Here is a 14,467-nt window from a genome sequence, read left to right as displayed (position 1 = left end):
CGATGCCCACGATGTGCCCCAAATCCTCTCCCCAGAATCTCTTGGGGTTTCCATCTCACAGCCTGCACTGGGTGCTTGAAGTTCAACCTGAGCTCAGGTCGGCCCCCCACCTTGTTTTCGTCCTTGCAGTGGGGACCTGCAGGTCACGGGCAGCGGCCACTGTCCCTACAGCACTGCCCAGAAGGCGGTGGGCAAGGACAACTTCACTCTGATCCCTGAGGGCGTCAACGGGATTGAGGAGCGGATGACTGTTGTCTGGGACAAGGCAGTGGTAAGGCGCTCCCTGTTTCTCTATCCCCAGGAACATTCTAGAAGGACCCTGCCTGGCCCATCAAAAGCTAGCACATAGTGCACTGCTGGTTCTTTTTAAAATTTTTTTGAAGATTTATTTATTTGAGAGAGAGAGAGGGTGCCAGAGTGAGTGGGGGAGGGGCAGAGGGAGAGAATCTTCAAGCAGGCTCCCCTCTGAGCGTGGAGCCCGATACGGGGCCTGATCCCATGACCCATGAGATCATGACCTGAGCTGAAACCAAGAGTCAGTTGCTCAACCGACTGAGCCCACCAGGCGCCCCTGAACTGCTGATTCTTAAAGCTCCTGCCTTCCTTGCTTTGAGGCAGGAGCAGAATACACCAGGAGAGCACGCGAGGAAAGGTGTGACTCTTAACAGAGCAGCACAAGTCCTGTGGGGTCCTCTGCAGTCACGGACCTGACAGCTGCCCAGCGTTCTTTAAGGATGCAAAACGTTTTCTTTAGTTTTGTTCTGACTGCATCTCAGTCCCTGTAAGGGTGACTTTGTAAACCGTGTGTCTGGGGTTGACAGTGGGTACAGAGGGTGCTTGTTGCGTTAGGACGCCCCACATCACACCCTGATCCCTGACTTGAGCCAGAGATTTTTATTTTCTATTAAACTTGGCCCCAGTGGGCCTGACAAGATGCCACAGAGGCCGTTGAGCAAATGTCAACGCAGCTCCGAGCGGTCAGTTACATTTCTGCTTCAATGGGGCCAGGCCCTTGTGCCCTTTCAGGATGGCCTGTTTTCAGCGGGGGAGGAGAAAATTCCAGACTGCTCTCGAGGACTCCTGTCGGCGGGTCTAGATTTGTGCCTGTCTGCCCTTCCCCCAGCCCTGTGATGGGGGGCACTCTTCTCATCAGCCGGTCTTGCCTTTAGGCTACGGGCAAAATGGATGAGAACCAGTTTGTTGCTATCACCAGCACCAATGCAGCCAAGATCTTTAACCTGTACCCCAGGAAAGGGCGGATTGCCGTGGGCTCGGATGCCGATGTGGTCATCTGGGACCCCGACAAGGTGAAGACCATAACAGCCAAGAGTCACAAGTCGGTAAGTCCTGGCTTACCTGAGATGCTCCTGATTTGGGTAAGCAGTTCTTGCTTGGTCGGCAACCACTTTAGAAGCCTCTGGTTGAAAATAATTTATGGAGTTTCCAACCAGGATGTGATCTGCTATCTGGCATGACTCAGTCCTTCACATTTCTCTGCCAGTTGGAGAGACTGGCTTTGAGCTGGCTCAGCTAAGCTGCTGATGTGCTACTGAACACATTCTCTCTCTCCTTCTCTCTGTCTCTCTCTCTCTCGGTGGCCCCTGCCCTAGATGCATACATTCTTAGGCTCAGAGAAGTTTTAGGTCCAAGATTCTTTCTCCAATCTAGTTATCAAGCTAGAAAGGGCTTGATCTCCTCTCTCAGAAACCTCCTACTTCATGTTGGGGTGACTGCTAACACTCGGCAAAGGAAAGGGTTGGGTCTAGAGCCCTCTGTGTTTGAGCACACCACAGGGCTGCATGCTTTCCCAAGCTCCAGGCCCCAAGCCTATGGCTGTGGGTTATTTCTGTGCTTTGTATCCTATGTGCCCTTGATTTCTTCACTCCACCAGCAAACCTAGGACGTAGAGAGACAAACCATCTTCCCCTCCCTTGCTGCTTGCTTCAAGTCCACTCTGCAAGGCCAGCAATGATCTTGGGTCCAGATTAATGTCCACACTCATGAGACAGGAGGCCACATCCTGGACCCTGGCCCACTAAGTCTTGTGACAGGACACGGACGGGGAGGCAGAGTGTATGCACACTGCTTTGCCCTGTGACGGGGTCCTCATTGTCACATGGGCATAGCTTCCCAGCCTCTCAGGGGTTACCTGCTGGGAGAGGCGAGGCCACATGCATGAGGACAGGACCCCAGGCACAAGGAAGTCTCATAAGAAAGTGACAAGAACGGGGCGTCTGGGTGGCTCAGTTGGTTAAGCGACCGCCTTCGGCTCAGGTCATGATCCTGGAGTCCCGGGATCGAGTCCCGCATCGGGCTCCCTGCTCAGCAGGGAGTCTGCTTCTCCCTCTGACCCTCCTCCCTCTCATGCTCTCTGTCTCTCATTCTCTCTGTCTCAAAGAAATAAATAAAATCTTAAAAAAATAAAAAAGAAAGTGACAAGAACTGTTCGTAGCAGTTCATGAGCTTGGCCCCCAGGTCCCTGCTTGGCCACAGGAGATGGCATGGGGCTGTAGAAGTCTTGTCCAGCTCGCCAGCCGGCTGTCATGCTTAGCCAGTGCTCCCTAGTAACACACTGCCTTCCCTCAGCCCCCATCCCTGGGGACAGGATCAGGAGGAAACGAGCTTGAGGTCTCCTCCCTGGAGAAAGGTGTACCCCGTTCTCCAAGCTTACCAACTTACAGGCACACGATCCCGCTGGAATCCCTGTGAATGCAGTGATGCGTGTGCGCAGAGAGAGGTCTGGCCATGCAGGAGAGCACGTGTTCCCTCGCGGTGTCAGGAAGGTGTCCCATCAGGAGAACGTTTGCGAGGGTCTGGCGGCTGAGGGTGTTTGCCACCCCGCCCCCCGCCTGCTTTAGGTCGCTGCACACGGGTGTATGTTGTGGTGGTTCGTATGATCAGAAGGTTGTACATCCCCCCCCAGAAAGAAACCCCAGACTCATTAGCAGTCACTCCCTATTCTCCTCTCCCAGTCCCTGTCGACCGGGGATCTGATTTCTTTCCCTCTGGATTTGCCAATTCTGGATGTATCACAGAAAAGGATCCCACAATGTGTGGCCTTTCATGTCTGCCTTATTTCCCTTGGCTTCATGGTTAGAGGCTCGTCCACCCTGTGGTGTGTGTTAGTACCTCATTCCTTTTTTTTTTAAATTTAGATTTTATTTATTTGAGAGAGAGAGAGCGTGCAAGAGCGGGGGGAGGGGCAGAGGGAGAGAGAAGCAGGCTCCCCACTGAGCAGGGAGCCTGACGTGGGGCTCGATCCCAGGACCCCGAGATCATGACCTGAGCTGAAGGCAGACGCTTCACTGACTGAGCCACCCAAGGTGTCCCAGTTTATTTCATTGTAATTGTGGTCCTTTGTACTGTTTGAATTCATTACATCGTTCACATGTTACCTTTAGGAAACGAAACAACTTTTAAAACCCCATGTAGTGGCAAGACATCGAATGTGGCATCTGTAGGGGGTAAGCCTGAGCCTCGTAAGAGCTTCCCGATTAGGAGGGTCACGATGGCGCACATCATGTCCTTCCCGCACGAGGAATAGCGGGCCGGGCGGGGCCGGGCGAGCTGGGAGGTTGGCCAGTCTCGACTGGTAGCCGTGTGGCTTGTTTCCTCACTGCCTTTGGGTCACTCATGCTCCGCATTTGGGCTTCAGTGGGATGTAAGTCAGCACGCCGCGGGTCCCTTCAGGGTGACTCAAGAAGCATTAGATTGGCAAACGTTACAACAGAGAGCAGACCATCCGCCTGGTCCTGGGAGGCAGCCGCAGAGAGAGTGTGGCTCCTAAAATCTACTGGAAGTGATAAGAGAACCCATTGGCTGATTAAAAACCAATAGAAAGAATCGATAGCTTTTCTATGAAGTAATTCAAAAGCACTTCAAAAAATAGAACGGAAATCAAAATCCTGTTTCCAATAACAACAAAAACTAAAGACTTTTATAAACACAAGTTCTTTTATGCTAAAACGATTTATTAGAGCAAACATAGCAATTCTTGCTAATTTCATGTATAAGTTTGAAGTGATCCCATCAGAAAACTGAATGGAATTGTTCTTTAGCTAGAAAAGCAGAGGTCCTAGATGCTAAATGTGAGAATAGTCAAACATTTCTGGAATGCTAAGGGGCAAGCCCTGCTTATCCAAGTCTTTTTTTTTTTTTCCTTAAGATTTTATTTATTTGAGAGAGAGAGAGAAAGGGGGAGGGGCAGTGGGGGAGAGGGAGAGAGAGAGTACGATGCTATTTCTCACCCGAGCAGCGACCGAGACCCTGGTGGTTAATGGGGCACAGGTGGGGTCAGATGGCAGGAGGCAGGTGAGGGAGCACGAACCTATCAAAGTTAAAGATCCATTTACTCTTTGGCCCCAACTCCCCATCTAGAAAGATGCTCACACAGGCCAGTGTGGACACACAGACATGTGGTTCAGTATGGGTTTAAACAATCCAGTTGTCCATCTCTGGGAACTGGATAAATCAATTCGCCCTGTGAGGAAAGACGGTACAGAGGTTTAAAGGGTGTTAAAAACATTTTTAATAGGTACCTGTGCCGATATGGAACAATCTCTGAGGTCAGGAGAAAAATTCGGGCAAAAGCCATCTGTACGGAACTCTTGCAGTGTCGAGACTGTTGTTCATGCTCCGAAAATATCTGGAGTCTCAGAAGAATCTCTTTAAGGCAGATGTCTCAGTCCGAGGTGGCAGAGAGACCTGTTTTTTAAAATCAAGTATCATTTGTGCTTTTTGATTTTTCTTTTACCATCTAGATGACCTACTTTTTAAATAATAAAAAAACAGTTGGCTAGTGGTAGTTACATTCCCTTTAGGAGTTATGAAAGGAGTGTGTATTTTTAAGAGCATATTTTGACTTCCAAATCAGCAAAACCAAAGAAAGAAATCGAAAATATAAAAATGACCTTATTCAGTGCTGGAGGGGAGCCCATGGATGCGAAACCAAGGAAGTGTCTCTGTTCTGCTGCTGATGTGGTGTCGGGTGGTCTGATGCCTTTGGAGAGCAACTCGGCAGCATGTAACAAGTACCCTAAAAAAGCTCACTATCTCTTGACCCAGTAATTTAATTATAGAAAACTAACTCTAAAGAAGATGTGTATATATATATATATATATATTAATTAATTAATTAATTAATTATTTGACAGAGACAGAGAGAGAGAGGGAACACAAGCGGGGGGAGTGGGAGAGGGAGAAGCAGGCTTCCCGCAGAGCAGGGAGCCCAATGTGGGGCTCGATCCCAGGATCCCGGGACCATGGCCTGAGCTGAAGGCAGACGCCTAATGACTGAGCCACCCAGGTGCCCCTAAAGAAGATATTTCTTAAAAAGACACAAAAATGCCCATTGTAGCTAGAGCAGGCACATATCCAGACAACAGGGGGGCCCCGTTCTCGTTCACGATGCCTCGGACGTTAGTTGGATTCTGTAAAACCACCCTCAGCCTACGTGCCCAAGAGCGAGCGAGGGTTGGTTCTGCTAAGGAAGGCACATAGACGGGAATATGACGCGGCCCCGGAGAAGACGCTTCCAGAGGGCAAGCGCGGGAAGTGCCCGCGGAAGACGGCGGGAGGGTTACACCCAGTGCGGTAAGGGCCCCGCTGTGCTTCTTGCCGTGCAGGCTGTGGAATACAACATCTTCGAGGGCATGGAGTGCCACGGCTCCCCGCTGGTGGTCATCAGCCAGGGCAAGATCGTCTTCGAGGACGGCAACATTAACGTCAACAAGGGCGTGGGCCACTTCATCCCCCGGAAGCCTTTCCCCGAGTACCTCTACCAGCGTGTCAGGATCAGGAGCAAGGTGAGTGGGGCCGGGGTCCAGAGTCACGGCTGCAGGGGCCATGGCACTGCTCTGCCTGCATCCTGGGGCTGGAGTTGAGGCCCCGGGATTTTGTGGGCTGTAAAGGGGCGTGCACGTGTGGAATGGGAGGGGTGGCAGGAGTAACACTGACCAGAGCTGCTTTGGAGTACGCATCCCACATCATCTCAGGGGTCCCCCAGCTGGAACTGAGGGACACCCCAGAGGTGCGAGAAGCAGGTATTACGAAGAGGACAAGAGAAAGGTGGCCAGACCTGTAGTCACGGGTGTAGGGCTCCCCCGGGGCAACGCTCAACCTGTGGGGATGGAGACCATCGTCCATGCCTTGCCCCCGCAAGAGGGTCCGTGCAGACGTTCGCTTCCCAGTTTCCCTGAGCCAGCTGCCCTCAAAGCTGGCCCCATCACCCCACCATGCACCAGGTTTTCTCCCTTCTTCTCCCCCTTCTTTCTGGAATCACCCCCCAAATAAACTAGCTCCCCCAAATCCTTGTCTTGGGCCCACCTTCTGCAAGACCATAGATGATTCAGTGGTCCCTGAGGGGGATGGTGGGTGTGTCAGGGAAAGGGTTTTCCTCTTGAAAATGGGTTTGGGGTCCTCCTGTATGGAGCTGTGTGTGTGTGTGTGTTGTGTGCATGTATGTGCGTGTATGCACGTGCATGTCTGTGTCGGGTTGTATATATGGGTGCGTGCATGTGCATGTGTGCACATGTGAATTGCATGTGTACGTGTGTATGGGGAGTAAATGCATGCGTGTGGGGTATGTGTGCGCATGTACCCACACATGTGTGTGCGCGTGCGCGCGTGTCCCTGAGGTCACCTCAGGTCACTATCCGGCCGCAGGGCTCCGGCCTGCCTGAATGGGAAGGTGCAGGTGCATCTTGCCCATCCATCCCCTCCCCCACCCCCCGTTTAGGTTTCGGGATTGCAAGGTGTTCCCAGAGGCATGTACGACGGTCCCGTGTACGAGGTGCCAGCCACACCCAAATATGCGACTCCTGCTCCTTCTGCCAAGTCCTCGCCTTCCAAACACCAGCCCCCGCCCATCAGAAACCTCCACCAGTCCAACTTCAGTTTATCAGGTAAGAGGCCCCCCACACCCACAGCACTTCCAAGAGGCCCCCTTGCGCGCTAGATGAGAAAGCAAGGATCAGGTGGGGAGCCCCATCTCCTTTCTTCCTGGGAGTGGCAGAGCGGGTGGGGGGAGGTCAGAAAGCAGAGGGGCTCCACGGGGGTCCACAGAGACACCTGACCCTGGTTATGAAGTCTGCACAAAAATTGGCCCTGAGCTCATCCTTAAGCACGCCTTCCCCGTGAAGCTGAATGTGGTCCCTCAGACCCCAGGGACACTGCAGTTTCATGAGCTCGCCACATGAGGGCAGACACGCACACGCTGGGATTGATGGGAATTTTGTCTCCTAGCGTATCTGAGGCTTTAGCATGTGTTACACACTGGGCTAGGTGCTAGGAATACGGTGATGGATGAGACACAGCTGGGCAGTCCCCAGTCTGCTTCGGGGGTCAGCAAATGTTGTCTTTTTTTTTTTTAAGATTTTATTTATTTGACACAGAGAGAGACAGCGAGAGAGGGAACACAAGCAGGGGGAGTGGGAGAGGAAGAAGCAGGCTTCCCGCCGAGCAGGGAGCCCGATGTGGGGTTCGATCCCAGGACCCTAGGATCATGACCTGAGCTGAAGGCAGATGCTTAATGACTGAGCCACCCAGGCGCCCCCAGCAAATGTCTTAAAGGACCAGATAGTAAATGGTCTAGGTTTTGTGAGCCAAGAGGCAAAATTTAGGGTATTATATTAAGTAGATATTTCAAATGCAATCATTGAAAAGTGTAAAAAAAAATGTAAAAAACTATTCTTAGCCCATGGACTATACAAATACAGGTGGTGGCCCAGCTTTGTCAGTGGTCCCTCCTTTGCCAACTCTGATCTAACAGGAGTGAAAACCATTTAAACTGAGAAGCTGGTATGTTTAGCAAATGAGAATGGAGGGGCAGAGAGAGAGATGACTCTTCACTTAAATTGTGGGGGTGACAACTGCCCTCCATCTGGGGAGTGTCTGTCTCAGCGATTATGCAGTGGGGGACATAAGTTGTGGTGGGGGGTGCTCATCTTACGTAAGTTGTGTGGGGGGGCTCATCTTACTTCCCATGAGCCTTCATGCCAGGGTTTCTCATATACTGAGTGTGATTCCAGTCTTTAAAGAGAACTAGTATTTTTTCCACCAGTGGACCCAAAACACCACTCATGTATCTCATCTGATGCTCAGTCAACACAACAGGGATTGGACACACAGCCAGGACAAGCCACCTGGGTGAAGCTATATGGAGTTTGCAGACCGGACCTCTCCTCAAGACATGCAACTCACCATTAGTATTAAATACAGGGGGGGAACCCCTCCCTTTTAGAACTAGAAGAACAATGAAATGAAAAGTCTGCTGGAAGGGCTCCACCACCACCACATGCCCCAGGTCAGCTCACCATCTCCCAGACCCACCGCCCTGCCCCAGCCCGCCTTACGGCAGGTTAGCAGGTGACTTCATTTGTTACCAGCACCGTAGGCACTTTCTGAATCAGGAATGACTTCACAGATGCCTTTTAAATACCAGCTTAATATCACTTTATAGAGATGCAACATGATTGACTGCACTAGGATCCTTTTGCCCGACAGGTGCTTTCAGAGTAGCAAACATGTAACCAGCAAGGTGGAGAGGATTATGGGGGAAACAGGTATTAGGCCTGATTTCTGGTTCTGGGACTTGAGGAAGTTCCTGGTTTCCCAGGAAGACACAGTGTCTACCAAGAGAACTCTGAGAAAATCAGGCAGCTCTCCACGCTACATGCATAGTGGCTTTCGGAGATGGAAGGCCCTTCATCTCCGCTCCTCTCACTCAATGGAAAGGAAGTGAAGGCTGAGGGAAGGAGGGTCTGATTCCAAATCACCCACGTTCCAGACATGATCTGTACTGCAACCTGTCTCCGGACTGGACCTCAGGGCCCTCTCACGCCATCCCTCCTTTTGGCTTTGTCCATCAGTCACTACTTACTCATTGAATACGTATCTATTGAGCACCAGGCGCTGGGCTTGATGCTGGAACTTTAAATCTTTAACTGCCAGAGAACGTATAACAAATGGTTGGTTTTGCAGATTGGAAACAAAAAAATGATGCCCCTCCCCCATGCAGCTCTGGCCATTGCAAACGAGGTGGGTAAATCCAGCTCTGAGTAGTTCTCTCTCTCTCTCTCTCACACACACACACACACACATACGCACGCATGCACTCCCATGCGTACCGTACATAAAATACCTTCGGAGCATCGGGAACTACTGTGCATTGTTCTGACTCCAATAGGAGCTAGAGCTGTGGAGACAAACCAGTTGGGGCTGGAATTGTGGCTTGCCCACCTTCCAGCTTTGCCCCCCCAAGGTGCATGACCTGAGCCTCCAATTCCTCATCTGTACACTTGGGGTAACCCCCCTTCATAGTATTGCTGTGTACCCTAAACTCAAGCACATATGTTAAAGCACCAAGGCTATGCCTGCACACAGTAGGCACTCAATAAGTGCTTGTCCTCGTGGCTCAAGAACATGAAGCCAGGCAAGATATAGTGCAGGGCGGCCAGGGCTGCAAGAGGGTGACGCCAGAGCCAGAGGGGGGGCACAGAGGAGAGAGCAGTGAACCCCGTGGATGTTGGGGAGCCCTCCCAGAGGTGAGCCTGGACTGAGCCCCAAAGGGTGGGGAGGCTGGAGGGCATGTCAGGACAAGGGCTCAGTGTCCCGACCCCCAGGAGCAGCAGGTGGAACCTGTCGGCAGTGATTGGCCCCGTCTCTTCCAGGTGCCCAGATAGATGACAACAATCCCCGGCGCACCGGCCACCGCATCGTGGCGCCCCCTGGTGGCCGCTCCAACATCACCAGTCTCGGCTGAAGGCGGACGAGTGGACAGATGAGCTAGCGTGAAGCGTTCTAGGAATAATGTCCATTCCTTTCCCTGTCGGGGATTTGGAAATCCGCAGTTTTATTTGGTACTGATGAGGGGAAAAATTGAATGATGTTCTTTCCTCTTTTGTTTAGGAAGAAGTGGTACTAGTGTGGTGTGTTTGCTTGGAAACTCCTTGCCCCACAGTTGTGTGTTCATGCCGACTCCACCTCAGAGCATGGGTCTCCATTTCCCTCCTTAGTGAACACAGGTTCTAGCATCGTCTTGTACTGTCCCTCCCACTTCTGACTCCACGGGCTCCATGAATCTCTGGGTGGTTCCTTTCGCACCCTTGTAGCTGCTCTAGGATAGTTGATGCATGTTACTAAATTATGTGTGCAAGTCTGTGAGTGCATCTGACGGAACATCGCCGAGGACCAATGTAGACACAATGCCGAGACCTCAAGCCCTCAGGGGCAATTCCAAAACTCTTTACCGCGAGGATGTTTACTCATTGCCCCCACCCCAAGTCCATGCTAGAAAGAAGCCTGCCCCACTCCTCCCCACCCCACCCCCCTTGAGAACCTTCTGTGAATTCTCAGAGAGGCAGGGGAGCCTTCCAGTGTTTGCAGAGAAACATCATCCACGTCCTGTGTCAGAAACTCTGGTCTCCGTGGCACTTGTGACTCGCCATGCTGTCTTCTGGTCTGTGTGTGTCCTTCCAGCCAGCTCCGACTTCAGGCCTAACCAGGTTCACACTCAGAAAGGGGGCTCCCCACCCCCATCAGGGCTGACAACGGTCGGGCAACAGCTGCTCCCCGTTGCCCCGCTCCTGGTCCCTTTGAGGTGTTTGACGGGGCAGTCAGATTTTTAAAGTTTTGTACAAAGTTTTCCTTTGTAATCACCCCCCATTTTTACTTACCAACTGACTTATTGTGGCTCTTATTTCTGAATTCAAAGCTTGTGAAAAAATAAAGAAAAGAAACAGCCTGCTGGCCTGACCAGAGTGTTTTCATTTAAGGGTGGCAGCTCCGTTAGATGCAAACGCTCAGCCCTCCTCCTTGTGATGATTGGAGCGTGGTGGTTGCTTCCCAGGACTCATGCTTGGTAGACACTGGGGGAAGTAGAGGAGGAAGGAGAGGGAGCCAGTCACGAGGTGTGGAGTGTTGATCTCAGACCCTGAGGTCATGGTGGGAAAGGCAGGTGGCAGGTGGCTTCTGGGACGTGGTTTGAAAGCCCACGTCCATTCCTTCCTGCTTGGCCCATTCTTGGTGTGCTCTCTTCTTGTAGGTGACCGTCTGCCTCAGACTGGGAGCTCCAACCTTCTAAATATCACATTTCTTCCCTCTGGTTCCATGAGCAAATGCACCTTCTGAGGAATAAAAACCCAGGCAAAGTTGCCTGTCCCAATTTGCCACTAGTAGTAGTGATAGTGGTGATGGTGGTGGTGAGGATGATGGTGATGATGATTGTGATGATGGTGATGATGATGATGGTGATGATGAAAATGATGGTGATGGTGGTGATGCTGCTGCTGATGGTGGTGATGACAATGATGGTGATGATGGTGGTGATGGTGATGATGATGGTGATGACGATGATGGTGATGATGGTGGTGGTGGTGATGGTGGCAATGGTGATGATCTTCATGATGGTGGTGGTGGTGGTGATGATGGTGATGCTGCTGATGATGGTGGTGATGACAATGATGGTGATGATGGTGGTGATGATGACAATAGTGATGATGATGGTGGTGATGGTGATAATGATGGTGGTGATGATGATGGTGATGAAAATGATGGTGATGGTGGTGGTGGTGGTGGTGGTGATGATGACGATGATGGTGATGATGATGGTGGTGATGATGGTGATGATGATGATGGTGATGATGGTGGTGATGACGATGATGGTGACGGTGCTGATGATGCAGGCAGTACCTGTGTGGCGCTGGCTACATGTTAGGTGCTCTGTGAGGTAGGCTTTGTTACTATGCCCCTTTTACAGAGGAGTCCTAAGAGTTCAGTGACTTATCCAAGATCACACAGTGAGAAAGAGGCTGATGCAGGATTTGAATCCAAGACCCATGAAGTTTGGCCCTAAGTCCAAAGTTCCTTTCTCCTAACTAAGTTTTACAGTCATTCAAGGCAGCATGGTTTTAGATGGTTGTACATCTACTTCATGGTTTCAGCGTATTCTCCCCTTACCTGGCTGGGTTAAGATACCTTAGTTAAGGTCCAACATGGTGTTGGATCATGGTCTGTCATGGAAACAAGGCTAAATACAGGGAAAGGTCAAGAATAAAGAACATGGCCTTTTGATGTTTGGCCGTGGCCCATTCAGACTATTACAGGGCACCACAGAAACTTCCAGAAGAGTAAAGTTGGCAACAGTGAGTTGCCCCACTCTCTGGAAAGCATTTCCTCTCCTGCATCACCCCCTAGCCCATCCGGGGGTGCAAGCAGAAGCAGCCCTAACATCCTCTAAGACCGACCCTGGTGGGGCTACTGCCCTGCTGCATAACTGACAGAGGTCGCCAGGACCCACTGTTCCACGGGAGGTTCCCCAGCACCTCCAAGAGTCACAGTCACAGGTCCTGGTGGTGCAAGACATACAAGCCTTAAGTTTTGGAGGCTGCAACATTCCTTGTAAGGCACGTGCTTCTCTTTTGTGTCCTGAGCTGGTAGGAAGAGGTAGGGAATGTTTCTCGGAAAGCTTTAGGGGAAAGCTATCCATTCTCTCATCCATCTGTCTACACCTGTGATTCCCCTTTACCATGTCATAGCCTAGTCCCAGGTTCTGGGAATTAGGATGGGGACACCCTGGGTGGAGGGGCATTATTCTGCTGTCCACAAGTCTCCTAAGTCTCTTTCCAAAAACTTTGTTGTATCTTGCCACGTTTGGGTATATGATCCATCTTTCATTAATCTTTGTGTATAAGGAAAGGGAAGGCTCAAAACTTACTTTTTCCCCTATAATATCCAGATGACCCAACACAATTTTACTGAAAAGACCATTCTTCCCCCCATTTGGCTGCAGTGGTGGCTTTATTATAAACCAGGTGACCATAGTGTGTTGGTCTTCTGATCTAGTGGTCTCAAGGTACCCTGCAAAACAAATACTAAACACTGGGCTGGGCTGGGCTGGGCTGGGAGCCCCAGTGTGCACTGTTTGCTAATTTCCCCTGTAGCCAGCTTCAAACTACCACCGTGAAGCTAGCGAGTTTGTAACTCATTAAGTTTAAGTGGGCTGTGGTGTCCCAGTAAGGGCTGGCCTGACCCCTCTGCATCAGTTGGTCTGTTTTCGCACCTGTGTTGCATGTTGACTCTAAAAAGTGAGACAGAACGGCCAAGGTCTCCCCCATCCATTTTCTGCCTAATGTACTCTGGCCCCAGAGTCAGTGTGGCCGCTTGGTTATGGTGAGTGGACCAGAGAAGGCTGCTCCCAAGGCTTGAGTGTCATGTCTCCGCACACTCAGGGGCTGTTCTTTGGACCAAAGCGCATGCGGTCAGGACTCTCTGTGGCACAAAGTGTGGGCCCTGATGATGCACATTTGCAGTGTCATTGGCCCCGAGTTTCTCTCCAGTGACATCAATTTCTGGAGCAGAGGAACAAGAAGAGTATTTTTGAACCAAAAGTACTTTTGCCACATTGAAGTTTCCTTCCCCATCCCCCTCTTTCTTCCTTCTTCCTCCCACCAAGTGACTGTGGAGGCCGTTTTGTGCCAGACACTATGCTCATCAAGGGGAATGCATTCCGGGGGAAGGTCAGGTGTGAAAATATTGCCCCAAACATCTAACCGTGCCCGCTTCCAGAAAGGGTAGCAGGTGCTTATCTCCCGATCCTGGTGTTTCCACAGAGGGAGGGGCGTCCGCGCTCTGGGGGAGAGGTGCGGGGGCTCAACTGGCCTTTCTCAGTGCTTCTTCCCCAGGGAGGGAGATGCACCTGCTTGCTCAGTCTGGGAAGAGGGAACTGAGTGTGCCGAGTGGTGTCCTTTGCTCTCTCCAAGGAGGTGACCGATCTCAGGACACATGCTTCTCCTCGGACGTGGTTTACCATAAAGTCATGATGTCTGCACAGACCCCCACCCAGGCCCAGGGGTGGGCTTAGCGATATGTCCACAGAGTCCTCTAATACACTTTCCACAGCCAGAGGTTTGAACTGCAACCGGTTAAGACACGATTTCCTTCTACTCCAACGTCCCCGAGTATCACGTGACCGTGGGGAGGCCGTGGCTATTTCCGGGGCCGAGTTAGGGCAGGTGGACTGGGGTTCAGTGGGGATGTTTCTTTTTTATGTTTTTTTATTATTATTATTGTTATGTTAATCACCATACATTACATCATTAGTTTTGATGTAGTGTTCCATGATTCATTGTGCATAACACCCCGTGCTCCATGCAGAACGTGCCCTCTTTAATACCCATCACCAGGCTAACACATCCCCCCACCCCCTCCTCTCTAGAACCCTCACTTTGCTTTTCAGAGTCATGGTTCATCTCTCAGTGGGGATGTTTCTGTGTGTTGGCCAGCCCAGGCACAAACAGCCAGCCCTGTGCCACCTTTCCTGAATCACGACACAGAGCGCATGAGTCCCGTGGCACCCGACACCAGAAGCCTGTGGCCCAAGGGGAGGCACGGAGGTGCCCAGAGCCAGACGCTGGTCCACAGAATGTCTCCCAGCTGTCATATGTGTCGAATTTTGAGTGGAGAAATACTA

The 14,467-nt window shown here is 51.3% G+C and overlaps 1 protein-coding gene across 1 annotated transcript in view; it reads left to right on the top strand.

The window, feature by feature from the left end:
• CRMP1 (collapsin response mediator protein 1) overlaps nucleotides 1-9,760 on the top strand; it is a 68,499-nt gene extending 58,739 nt beyond the window's left edge. The window contains exons 10-14 of the mRNA XM_035004438.1: nucleotides 130-271; nucleotides 1,170-1,340; nucleotides 5,625-5,804; nucleotides 6,737-6,902; nucleotides 9,669-9,760. Of these exons, the coding sequence (XP_034860329.1) occupies nucleotides 130-271; nucleotides 1,170-1,340; nucleotides 5,625-5,804; nucleotides 6,737-6,902; nucleotides 9,669-9,760 (751 nt within the window). The remainder of the gene's footprint in view (nucleotides 1-129; nucleotides 272-1,169; nucleotides 1,341-5,624; nucleotides 5,805-6,736; nucleotides 6,903-9,668) is intronic.
• Nucleotides 9,761-14,467: the final 4,707 nt, after the last annotated feature.

The sequence above is a fragment of the Mirounga leonina genome, unplaced genomic scaffold (assembly GCF_011800145.1).
Source record: "Mirounga leonina isolate KUSES-001 unplaced genomic scaffold, KU_Mleo_1.0 Mir_129, whole genome shotgun sequence".
NCBI classification, from domain to species: Eukaryota; Metazoa; Chordata; class Mammalia; order Carnivora; family Phocidae; genus Mirounga; species Mirounga leonina.
The sequence above is the reverse complement of the archived record's forward strand: the minus strand, read 5'-3'. Positions and strand labels throughout refer to the sequence as shown.